Source organism: Mixophyes fleayi, chromosome 3, assembly GCF_038048845.1.
Source record: "Mixophyes fleayi isolate aMixFle1 chromosome 3, aMixFle1.hap1, whole genome shotgun sequence".
NCBI lineage: Eukaryota > Metazoa > Chordata > Amphibia > Anura > Limnodynastidae > Mixophyes > Mixophyes fleayi.
Genome location: NC_134404.1, coordinates 314,404,933 through 314,418,478, shown reverse-complemented (window position 1 = coordinate 314,418,478; position 13,546 = coordinate 314,404,933). Strand labels below are relative to the sequence as shown.

General features: G+C 38.8%; 1 protein-coding gene across 2 annotated transcripts in view; it reads left to right on the top strand.

Annotated features, from left to right (window-relative positions):
- Positions 1-13,546, top strand: part of EML6 (EMAP like 6) — a 131,047-nt gene that overhangs the window by 78,919 nt on the left and 38,582 nt on the right. For both annotated transcript variants that reach the window (XM_075204046.1, XM_075204045.1), the window contains exons 21-25: positions 5,838-5,979; positions 6,881-7,033; positions 8,185-8,316; positions 11,151-11,239; positions 12,806-12,982. In XM_075204046.1, coding sequence (XP_075060147.1) covers positions 5,838-5,979; positions 6,881-7,033; positions 8,185-8,316; positions 11,151-11,239; positions 12,806-12,982 — 693 coding nt within the window. The remainder of the gene's footprint in view (positions 1-5,837; positions 5,980-6,880; positions 7,034-8,184; positions 8,317-11,150; positions 11,240-12,805; positions 12,983-13,546) is intronic.

The following is a 13,546-nucleotide window of genomic DNA, read 5'->3' as shown; positions in this document are numbered from 1 at the left end:
AATATTGTCTCCCTATAACCTGTCCTAGGAATATACTTTGTACTTTGTTCATACTCCTGTTGATAATATGTTTCACTGATTTGCACATTACTACCTGTGAGTTAATTGTTCCCTTGTATGTTTTACCTCTGCCTATAAAACTCAATAAAAACATTATATTCAAAAAACAAAAAAAACAATAAGAGCAGATGAATAGAAGCTTATTGAGGGACCAAAAAATAATAGGAGGGGGATATCCAGGTGAATGACAATTCCAAAATGCAAGAATTGCGAATGATTCCCTTCATTTGAAGAAGCTGTTTTTGCATTTTACCCTCTTGTGGTGTTTTTTACATGTGTTTTTGAAGTGTCATGCAGTCCTACATTTTCCTTTATATGCATTCATATATTTTTATACATTTTCGTCTGACTTGCATTATTTAGTGGTGTGTAAAGTTGTTATGAGCAATTATTTTTTTGGCACAGCTTGTTATATTAATGCTATGTTTGGTGGTGCCTGAACTTTTTTTTTTGCTTCAAACACAACACAGGGCCATACGTTTATTAGGCCTATTTGTTGTTAGGAAGCTCCTATGTTCTACCTCTCTTTTGTATATGTTACACGGGACAAAATGTATCTAGCTGTGGTTTTCATCCGCCTGCTCCATAATGCAAGATTTACTCTCCTGAGGTTTGGATGCTGAAACCTCAAACTGCATGCGATATATGGCACTTTGAAAACCCCTCAACCACATGCAGTGTTATCACACCTTATATTTCATAAGTAAAGAGTGACAGAATATCCCCATCCTTTCTCTAAGAGCATTGGGCTGGTCCAATGGGGACGGGGGGAGGGCTGAATAAGTAATCAGTTTCCCCCCACCTAGAAATGGTGGGTTCTATGGTAATCATAATTCTATAAGTTTTAAATCCTTAAATATTTGTACCATAAATATACAATGCACCTATATGTGTGGTCTCATAGCAGGGTGGGAGAGGAATTTGTATTTCTTACTCTTTTTTGCACTACTTACAGACAACATCACGTGAGGTTTGAGGTGTCTTACCTGTCAGAAGCAGGTCTAAAAAACCTGGCATTTTACAAAATACTAGACAGAACTGCACCTTTGCTTGTATGTAGGGACATGACTCTCTGGGCCTCATTTAGAGGCAGCCGCAAAGTCCCTTTTAGGCGCATCCAACAAAAAAACACGCATGTGCAGAAAGACCCAAATCCGCCTACATCTTGGACGCAATTAATACTTGCGACAGCTTGCCACTCACTACAAGAGAATGGGAGGAACGCGGAATTGTGAAGGTGTGACCCTGTAAATACATCCTAGCCGCAGTGAGGCACAGACGCAACACACATCAAAACAGGGCTAAAGCTGTGCGGCAGGAATTAGGTGGCACAAGCGTTAGCTAGCTGCAGGAACTGCTTGCAGCTCCATAGGGTATTAAGACTGGGACGCAACTGGGGTTGCTTGACACTCGTAATACACTACCAAGCTGCGGCACACTCCCGCTCCTAAACTTCTTACACAGACTTTGCGTCCGACTCTAAATGAGGTCCTTAATGTATTATTTCTCGGTCTGCTTTTAGACTTTAGGGGAAAAATGTAGTAATGTTCAAACAAAATATAAGTTATACCCAGAAGTATTGAAAACCCTCCAAAAAGAACAAAACTTTGAAACTATCCCCAAATGTATCACTTTCCGAGTGAGGCTCTTACTAAAACTTATTTTAATGTTGAGCAGAATATTTTGAGGCCCACCCTACATTTATAAGACTCCATCAGTGACGTTACTGAATACTCCTTATATTCTAATTGTTCTGTTAGTGGGAGTCAACAATTTACAATTGAAACAGCATAATGTAAAGTCGATTTAACCGCTTGAAAACCTTGATTTATTATAGAGGAGCTGTCAGTTTGAAGTAAGAATACTTACATTATTTAGAGGTGCATTCTCCATCCAAATTGCACAAATCTTTAAATATTTTATTCCGTGTATTATAGAACCTTTAGAATCAATACTATTACATTCTAATTAAAGTGCTGTGAATATTTAATTTTCAACAACAGATTAAAATGTATGTTCATGATAGCTTTCCTTCAAATAAAAATATTCAGTTGACTTTCTCATATTAACATTTCAGATTTTCATTTGAATTTAATATGGGTCTGTTTTCTAATTTAATGTATATCTCTGAAATTAGCCATAATACAGGATAGCCTTGTTAGCGGCTCAGAAATGCAGTTATACATCTTGGTTTTTTTTAAGAAAAGTAGGTGGATGGAGCAGCAAGGTTAATTCAATTAGTTGGAAATAGCATTATTTTGTAGATTGATTAGATCAATGGAAACATGTATTGACTAATGCATGAAATGCAGAAGTTATGAGATGTAATTATGGTGTTCTGGAAAACCTTGTAAATGTTTATCAGTTTAGAATAGTGTCCACTGCAGACTTGTAATATTGATCTCTATTTGCCTGGCAGAGCTAAATTACAACACACTGTACCATCTAAACAATGAAATCTTAATTGTTTCAGTCCAACATTCTAAAATACAAAATATTATGGGCCTGATTCATTTACCCGGAGTCCCAGAGCGTTTTAAATTGCATGTATCTTTTTACTTAGCTATGTGACATTGCCAAACCTCTCCGTAGCTGGCATTAAGACCCCTCTCTACCCGTTTCCCGCTACCACTCAGTCAGCTGGCGTCAGCACAGAGAACTAGACGGGTAAAAACTCCTGAAAGGTTATTATGACCCAACCTCAGTTTTGGTGTAACAGTTTTGTGCCATTTTAGTATGTGATGTTTTATTTATTCATTTGAGTAGATGTTGCAGACGAACTTTGCAATATGATGTGAGACGCAATTCGAGAAAACGGACCCTGATTATTTTTTATTCCAGGCTAAATATGGCTGGAATCACAATATATATATCGGTGTAATAATAATAGTGTGTCGCAGAAACAACGTAAATTCATCAAAACCTTGGGTCTTGCTCTCCTAAATGAACACTTGAGCATCCGGGAAAGATGTATTTCGTGGGCAGCACGGTGTCTAAGTGGTTAGCAGTTCTGCCTTACAGCACTGGGGTCATGAGTTCAATTCCCGACCATGGCCTTATCTGTGTGGAGTTTGTATGTTCCAGTTTCCTCCCACACTCCCAAAAAAAACATACTGGTAGGTTAATTGGCTGCTAAAAAAATTGATCCTAGTCTGTGTCTGTCCGTCCGTCTCTGTCTGTATGTTAGGGAATTTAGACTGTAAGCCCCAATGGGGCAGGAACTGATGTGAATGAGTTCTCTGTACAGCGCTGCAAAATTAGTGGCGCTCTATAAATAAACAAGTTAACCCGTGCATGATACTCATGCATTCTAGTCAAATCAAGCTACTTAAGGTGTTAAAAAGGTTCTTGTCATGCATTTGGGGCTAGGCCAGGCCTCCTCAGGGGAAGAGCGTTACTTCCCGACGTAAGCGCCCTTTTTTAACGTGGTTTTGTCCTCATGTCACCACCTCATCATTCTTCTCCATCACCTCATCCTTCATCTTCATCGCCACATCCTTAATCTCCATCGTCTTACTGTTCTAAAACCTCTCGATACACAACGTTTCTGCTAAACACCTTATCGCTGTGCTCAATCAGTCTTCCTTGAAGGGCAGTATTCATAACCTGCACTTTCACATCACTGTTTCTCCGTACTCGTGAAAATGCGACATACAATTGTCCATGACCAAACACAGGCTCTGGTAAATAAATACCCACACGATCAAGAGTTTGAGCCCTCAACTGGTAAATTTAGCCTTTACTACCCCTCCCACAGGGTGAAGGGGGGATGATGGAAGTTAACTGACTTCACTATTATCATTTTTTTGTCAAATAATGTCAGTATACCAAATTTCAGGTCAATTGGATGAGCCCTTTCTGAGAAAATAGTTTTTTACACACACACACACACACACACACACAAACACACACTAACACACGCCGCTAGGCTTATATATATTAGATGGTAATAAATAAATAATAATTAAAATAATAAATCTGCGTAAGCGTTAGAGATTTCACTGGAGAATCTTCAGCGGAGCCACCAGCAAAAGTACCAGGAGTTCGAAAAAGATGTCATGTGTCCCGCTAAAAAAGATCATAAGACCACTCATACATGCCAAGTGTGTTACAGATTTATATGCCCGGAACACCTGATTTTATATTGCAGTAATTGTAGTGATAAGCTGGGTGAAACTGCTTAGTTGTAAGATTGATTTTGTTTTTGTAGTGTTTCAATTTTCAAAGATCTCATACTTAAGTCAATGAAAGTTTAATTTTTGTTAAGCTATTAACAATAACACAGAAGTTCTTTTTCTATCCTCTGTGACTTTTTTTTTAATCAAAATGCCTCATTCAATAGTTCATTATTCCAAATATATTAATAACCTTCCAAAATCATCCTTAAAGTTTCAAAATCAGTCATCAAATATACCCGGGTCATAATGACCCACCTCAACGTCTGTGTACCATCTTTCCACCACAATGACACCAGGTTAAGGAACGTAAATGCCGATATGTGCCGTATTTTGCATAAAATTGCTCTGCGCATGCCCAGAAACGGACTGTGAACGCAAATACGTCCAATTCATCTTTGGATGCAAAGGACACTTCTGACAGTGAGATGGGAGAAGGAAGGGGCGTATGCACATAGGCAATGTACAGTATGAGTGTGCCAATGTCGAACGCCCACAACAGCATCCGATTCAAGCTTTGGGCATCTCTCAGATATGTGATTTTCAGCTGTATCACTTGCATCAGTTATAGGGCAGGTGTCAGTGCTGATTGATAGTGATGACGGTCGAACATGCATGCTCAAACATGTGTTTGTAATCAGTAGCAACTGTAAAAATGCATTTTATATACAGTAGGCATTAATAACATCCTGATAAAATGAAAGTATTTTATTAATGATTATATTTGAAGGCGTTAATGTCTTTAATAAAATAAAAATTCTGTGCGTTCTGTTGGGCCTTTATATTGCACATATGTAATGTGTGTATTCTGCAGTGTGTTGTGTCTGTCTGCAGAGCGTTCACTTTGCTTAATGTATCAGGCCCTAAATATCTAGTGGGGTTAAGTATATATAATAAAATGCTGTAGTATGTAAAAAAAAAATCTTGCTGAAAATTTAAAACATATTTTTGTTCTATTTAGCACCTTGGTTTGTTTTGCCTATGTATGAGATACTAGTACATAAAAAAATGAGAATATAGTTATCCTTGTGTAGTGTGATATGTTACTATATCTAGTACATATAGAAATATTAGTTATTGGTACTATATTCATGCAAACCATGAGGGATCGCATGTCATGCCAAAGCTCGTTTTATGTCAGGTGATAGATATCTTGGCTCTAAATTGGTGATTATTAACCTTTTTTTGTCTCATACACACCCAGAAAACATGATAGCTGAGATGTGCTCCAACATTAAAAATGTGATTGTGGACTAATGCACTATTTGCTTTTACATTTACTGAGCTACAGCAGCCAATCAGAGTTCACTGATTGACAGAGAACTCATTCACATCAGTCCCTGTCCCATACACACACACAGACACAGACTAGGGTCAATTTTGATAGCAGCCAATTAACCTACCTGTATGTTTTTGGAGTGTGGGAGGAAACTGGAGCACCCAGAGGAAACCCATGCAAACACAGGGAGAACATACAAACTCCACACAGATAAGGCCATGGTTGGGAATCGAACTCATGACTCCAGTGCTGTGAGGCAGAAGTGCTAACCACTAAGCCACCGTGCTGCCCGACTTACATTTTTATTGTTTTTTTCTTGACAGGGACATATGGAAGGAGAAGTCTGGGGTTTGGCAACCCACCCCCAGCTGCCTATAAGTGCCACAGTGAGTGATGACAAAACACTCAGGATCTGGGAACTCTCCTCCCAACACCGCATGCTGGCTGTGCGGAAGCTGAAAAAGGGTGAGTATCTTGGGTCAGGCAACAACTCCAACACTGGTAATGTCAACCACACTGTAAGTTAGTATAGTTTAGGTCTCATTCAGGCCGGGTCAACCTGTGGCTCTCTGGGTGTTGTGACAGTACAAGTCCCAGCATGCCAGGCCAGCAATTAGCTGGTTATCTTCTGGCAAAGCATGCTGGGACTTGTAGATTCACAAGACCTGGAGAGCTACAGATTGGCCAGGCTTAGTCTTATTGGTTAGTATGGGCCAATATAGACACAGATATCATCATTTCTTATGACTGATGTGAATGATAAAGTGATGTTGTCACTATATAAAGAAAGGTTAATAATAATATCCGATATTATGTAGTATGATAGGCTAATGGAAAGTAATATTGCAGTAGGATAAAAAGGATATCTGCCTAAATGCTGTATATCATAACCCTCAATTCCCCTGGCTAAACAGCAGGAGTATCTCCATGGGATCCTACTGTATTTAAGGCTCCCAAGAAGGACCTTGTACATTTTTGACAAATTTACACATAGTTCAATTAATTACAATGTTTTATTTAAGCATAACCCCTGTCTTATCTTTTATGACTTTGCTTCTAAATCTTTTGAATTCAGCTGTACACATCAGGATTTTGAGATGTAACTGAGCCTTATGGTATCTCTTACTTATAGGGTTCTATTTCCTGGAATGCCTGGGACCCCAGCTGTCCATACACTTCCCTTAATATTCTCTTACTCTGTTGGTTGTTTAGCAGCGCTACTCACAATGACTGTAGGTAGAGGTACATAATGATTGTGCTTTTCACTGAGCAGCAGCAATTGCCTTTGGGTAATGGTTTCCAGATAATGGATCCTATAGCTGAGGACTGGTCACCATTATATTACATGTGGTGTGCTGTGTTTCAGGCGGACGGTGCTGTGCCTTCTCTCCAGATGGGAAAGCCTTAGCTGTAGGCCTGAATGATGGCAGCTTTATGGTGGTAAATGCTGACACTCTTGAGGACATGGTATCTTTTCATCACAGGAAGGAAATGATAGCAGATATTAAGTTCTCACCAGGTATGTCTCCATTCTGATACTCCAATCATTAGATGTATGTGGTTGTTGAACATTCCTCTGTGAAATGCATAATAAAAACACCAGGGGAAAAATTATAATAATGTAAGCGAGAGGGAGAGGTAGGTGGAGTGACAGGAGGGAGTTGTTTAGGATGGAGTGTGGTAGCAATAGGGGACAATAGAGGTGGAGGGAAAAGGGAGGGTGAGGTAGGTGGAGTGACAGGATGGAGTTGTTTAGGATGGGGTGTGGTAGCAAATGGAGATAGTAGGGTTAGAGGGAAGCGAGAGGGAGAGGTAGGTGGAAAGGAGGATGTTGTTTAGCATGGGGCAGGATGGCAAATGGAGATAATAGGGTGGAAGGGTCAGGTGGAGCATGAGAAGGGAATTGTCTTAGGATAGGGTGGGGTGGACAAGTGTGTAAAAATGTTACCATATCTGGTAGAGAACTACTGGTACTACATCCGCTATGGGGCACAGAGCGGAAGAGGGCCCGGCAATACCAGGCCACCCTCCCAAGGCTCCCACTCTGCTGCCAGTATAGCCAAACGAGGTCCCTTCTGAACAGTCACTATTCCGGTGCATGTCCTGTGAAGATGGAGCAATATCTCCTTCCCTGCCAACCAGATTATGGGGGACCACCAGGCGATGCCTTGTTCCACCGCTTATATGACTGCAGAAGTGCTTAGTAATATTCTTACAACGTGAAGCAGGAAGTATGATAAACATTATTGAGAAGAGGTTATATTGCATTGTATTATAATTTACTGTACTGTATTGTGTGCATACAGGAGTATTGTGAAGAATAAATGTATCACAGAGGCACAATTCTTATGATTGATTATGTAATTTTGTGCTTTAGTAACAGTTCAATACACAAAATTGGATTTTTCGATAAATGTTATTGGTTATACGCACAACTGAATAAAATCATTATTTTCAGCATAATTTTCTATTACAATTTGAATGTGGTTCATTTATAGCCATCCAGCAGTGGCTTTTATATAGTTTTCATTGAATGGTTGGCGTGTTTTTATTTTTACTATACCAGAGCTGTTATCTTTATTCTTGGAAGATCAATGACTCATTCATCACAGAGATCTTTATTGAGAGATAATGCATTACACTATAATGATATTTTAATGTCTTTTGCAGATGCTGGAAAATATCTGGCTGTGGCTTCTCATGATAATTTTGTTGATATCTATAATGTGCTTACGAGCAAGAGAGTCGGTATATGCAAGGGTGCGTCCAGCTATATCACCCACATTGACTGGGACTCTAGAGGTAAAATATATCTATTAATGCTTTTGTCACATGACATTAAAAAAGTCAACTACAATGTAGCAAAAAAAAAACATACATATCAACATACTGTTTCAAGTCATGCTTTTTGAATTCGTAAAGAGCACTTATCCTATTTTCATTAGTTATACAATGTCAGCCTTTGCCAGCACCAGTCAGTCCTGATTTATTTTCCTCTACCAATGTGCAATACTCTTCTGTTGTATTAAGAGCAAAAACTATGTTGCAGCATACACTGCAACAAGCTGCTAGCAGAACACTTTGGACCTCATTTGGAGTCGGACGCAAAATCCATTTAAGAAGTTTAGGAGTGGGAGTGTGCCGCAGCTTGGTAGGGTATTAGGAGTGGCAATCAACCCCAGTTGCGTCCCACTCTTAATACCCTATTGAGCTGCGAGCAGATCCTGCAGCTAGATAACACTTGCGCCACCTAATTCTTGCCGCACAGCTTTAGCCCTGTTTTGACGTGTGTTGCGTCTGTGCCTCACTGCGACTAGGATTTATTTACATGGTCACACCTTCACAATTCCGTGTTCCTCCCATTCTCTCGGAGTAAGTCGCAAGTGTTAATTGCGTCCAAGATGCAGGCGGATTTGGTGCTTTCTGCACATGTGTGGTAGTGTTTGTTTGTTGGATGCGCCTAAAACGGACTTTGCATCCGGCTCTAAATGAGGTTCTTTATGTATATAACTGAAGTTTGAACTTTCAGTTTTGGCACAATTTTTTCTACTTAATTGTGAACCTCTGTTCTAGGCCATCTACACAGTGTCTGCTCCCATAAAGTCACAGCCCTTATAATGCTAAACTGATTATTTCATATTTCGCATTAAAAAATTCAGGTTTTAATAGTAGTCACTGCAGATAATAATATATGTAAATTGCCTTATTTTGAGGGGCAGGAAATAACAAGTTATAGGGGTATATTTACTAAACTGCGGGTTTGAAAAAGTGGAGATGTTATCGATAGCAACCAATCAGATTCTAGTTATCATTTATTTAGTGCACTCTACAAAATGACAGCTAGAATCTGATTGGTTGATGTAGGTAACATCTCCACTTTTTCAAACCCGCAGTTTAGTAAATATACCCCATAGTGTGTATTGAAAATATTGTATTTGTGTTGTACACTAAATAATTTGTACATTCTAATGAAAGTATAGGACAGGCCTGGAGAACCTGTGGCTCTCCAGGTGTAGTGAAAATACAAGTCCCAGCATGCTTTGCCAGCTAATAGCTTGCAGGGTTTGCTGTGACTTATAGTTTACAACGCCTGGAGAGCTACATGATGTCCAGGCCTGGTATAGGGTATTCAAGTCTAACTCATTATGGGCCTGATTCATCAAGGAACTTAAGTCCTGTTGCGTGCCAAATTTTGTGTAAAATTGCTCAGAAATGGCCATTACACCAGTGTACACAAGTACATGCAATTCATCTTTGAACGCAAAGGACACATCCAACAGCCTATGATTTGAAGGCGAAGCGGGGAAGGGAAGAGGTGTATACACTGAGGCAATGTACAGTAAGGGCGTGCCAAGGTTGAGGCATGTACAGTCCGATTCAAGGTCTGGGCATCCCTCAGGTTTGTGATTTTTAGCTGTATCGCTTGCACCAGCTACAGTGTAAGTGCTGAGTCACGTATTCATGCCAGCACATATGTTTTGGAATTAAGAGCAAATGTAAAAATGCATGTTATGTACAGTAGACATCTATAAAATCCTGATTAATATATTTCATGTAAACAAAAAATTATAACTTTTTTTTTTTCAATTTATTGTTAGTAATGATTATGGGCCTGATTCATTAAGGAACTTAAGCAAGAATTTTTTTGCTTAAGTCTCCTGGACAAAACCATGTTAACATGAAAGGGGTGATGATGTCCAGGAGACTTAATGAAGAAATTTCTTGCCTAAGTTCCTTAATGAATCTGACCCTATATTATTAACAGGTGTTAATGTATTTATTTATTTTTTTCTACTTGTTCTGATTTTATATTGCACATATGCATTGTAAGTATTCTGCAGTGTGTTGTGTCTGTCTGCATATGGCAAGTGCTGTGTAGGCAGAGTGTACTTATAGCTGTATTCAACTGGAAATGTTTCTTGAGATCCTCGTTTGTTTTTTTTTAAAAATTACAAATTGTGTTCTCCTTGCGTTCCTTGATTAATCAGGCCCTGTGTGTGCAGTCTACTATTAAGATTTGTATATGGTTAGTGTGGGTTTAGGATATGGATAAAGGTTACACTTGTAGTGACTGAGCATTAACAGGACGGAGTGAAAAATCGTAGGATAGGTGAAAGCATACTTGCCTACTCTCCCTGAATTTCCGGAAGGCTCCCAAATTTCGGGGAGTCCTCCCGGAAGACTAGGCAATCCTCTTGGATCCTAAAAAATGATGATATTCACAGCATTGTGTCTCGGGGGTTGGGCTTAATCGCATCATTAAGCCCCGTCCCAGCTGTTCAATGCCGTGAATTTTGGCATTTTCTAGTGAAGACGGAGCTATGGTGACGCAAAGACGTCATCACGTCCCCTCCTACCACTGTCACATATGAGAGGGAAGGCATGGGAGAGAAGAGGTTGAAGGATGTGTTAGAAACGTGAATTGAAGGAAGTAAATGTGATTGGGGAAAGGAGATATGGTGCTGGAAGACCCAACTTTTTTATGGTTTAAACATATACACTATAAGCAGTGCTTAATATGCAGCAACGACACAGCCTACAGAACAAGAATTGCTCATTTACTGATGTAATAAATGGCATATGAATCGCTCTAGCATGTTATATAATTACTGCCACTTATGTCTTTTATTAAACAGGTAAATTGCTGCAAGTTAATACTGGTGCCAAAGAACAGTTATTTTTTGAAGCTCCAAGAGGAAAGAGATACGTCATTAAATCTGCAGAGGTATTGTCTCGTTTTTACTCTCTTATTAGTGTTTCTGTTGCAAGACGATTTCTCCATGTACTTTATCCTCTTAATCGCTGTTTCCCTGCAGTTATTCCCTAGACTTGTACTGTTATTTCCTCTGGAGTAATATAATAGAACAGTCACACTCTGTATTGGACTTAGTGCTTTAGATCTATATCCATTTATTTACAAGAGACATCACTGGAGTATTTTGAAATATATTTAGGGACTGTGCAGTAGAAGATACAATAATAGGTGCTGTTTTGTGGCATCTAGGGAGAGTACAGCGGTGCTCACTGGGTTGAATTTCCAGACTGATAAATAAACTAAACATTAGTAATAAAAATGATTTAGCAATACCCTATGGCATTTTCATAAAATATGTAAACTTACTGTTATATCTGTGAAAACAGAATGATGATCAAAATTAGAATAAATTAAAAGAGCTTATTTAATTACATATAATATTGTATAATTATATATTTAATTGATTTCCTGTCTTAGATACATTAAGCAGGTGAAGTTAAACATCTTACTAGAATGAGGTAATGATGCAGCATGGGCTTTAAAAAACACATTATAATGTGCCTGATTCCCAGTGCATAACTGGGCATAGTGTCATGTGTATAAAAACACACTGTAGTGTGCCTGATGTCAGTGGATAACTAGGAATTGTGCCACGTGTAAAAAATGCATTGTAGTGTACCTGTTCCTCAATGTCTAACTGGGAATAGTACCACGTGTAAACCGTGTAAAACAATGCACTGTAGTGTGCCTGATCCTCAATGTCTAACTGGGAATAGTACCACGTGTAAAACAATGCATTGTAGTGTGCCTGATCCTCAATGTCTAACTGGGAATAGAACCAGGTGTAAAAAATGCATTGTAGTGTGCCTGATCCTCAATGTCTAACTGGGAATAGTACCACGTGTAAAACAATGCATTGTAGTGTGCCTGATCCTCAATGTCTAACTGGGAATAGTACCAGGTGTAAAAAATGCATTGTAGTGTGCCTGATCCATAATGTCTAACTGGGAATAGTACCACGTGTAAAACAATGCATTGTAGTGTGCCTGATCCTCAATGTCTAACTGGTATTATTAACACATGTATAACAATGCACTGTAGTGTGCCTGATCCTGAATTTTTAACTGGGAATAGTACCACGTGTAAAACAATGCACTGTAGTGTGCCTGATCCTCAATGTCTAACTGGGAATAGTACCACGTGTAAAACAATGCATTGTAGTGTGCCTGATCCTCAATGTCTAACTGGGAATAGTACCACGTGTAAAACAATGCATTGTAGTGTGCCTGATCCTCAATGTCTAACTGGGAATGGTACCACGTGTAAAACAATGCACTGTAGTGTGCCTGATCCTCAATGTCTAACTGGGAATAGTACCACGTGTAAAGTGTAAACAAACTGAAGCACAATCAGCACTGTGTATAAATAAAGTATATTTTTCTAAATAGTTACATACATTGTTTCTTCTATTTTATGTGTGTGATATACTGTATTGTTTCCCCCCAGTTACCTATAAGATTATACGTATTGTTACAGATGGAACGTATAGAATGGCACTCGTGGACTTGTGTACTCGGCTCTACATGTGAAGGAATCTGGCCTGCTCACAGCGATGTGACTGATGTGAATGCAGCCTCTCTCACCAAAGACAAAAAATCTTTAGCTACAGGGGATGATTTTGGATTTGTGAAACTATTTTCCTATCCAGTAAAGGTAAATCAACAGTTATTAGTTTGGCTAACCATTAGGTTACATGTAGGCAAAGGTAATTCTCCAACCTTTGTAGAACTATACGTATCTACATGACCTGCCAGCCACAACAATTGAGTCACAGAACTACATAAATAACTACTAAACCTAAAAAAACAAGCAAACTACTAATAATACTCAGTAAAATATATGTAAAGGTTTCCTGAGTTTATTAGTACTGAATAGATTTGAGATAAATTGTTATTGTTTTTTGGTGGGCGGTATTCTCCTACACAGAGCAGACTTACTGTCAGTAATACAGCAGAAGGTCACTTCAGCCAGCTACTTTTATGTCCTTTTTTTCAAAATTAAAATAAGACAGATATCAGTCAGCTATAAAGCAGATGAAAATAGTGTTCAAAGCACTTGTCATGGTAGGGAAACTTTTACAGATTTATTTGTGAATGCTATTAGTAGCTTTTTATACAAGACAATTTGAATTTTATGTTTAGTGCTCCTTTAAGCATTTCTTTCTAAACCTTGTGCCACAACAACATTTCCTTTCCTTGACTCATCATCATCATCACC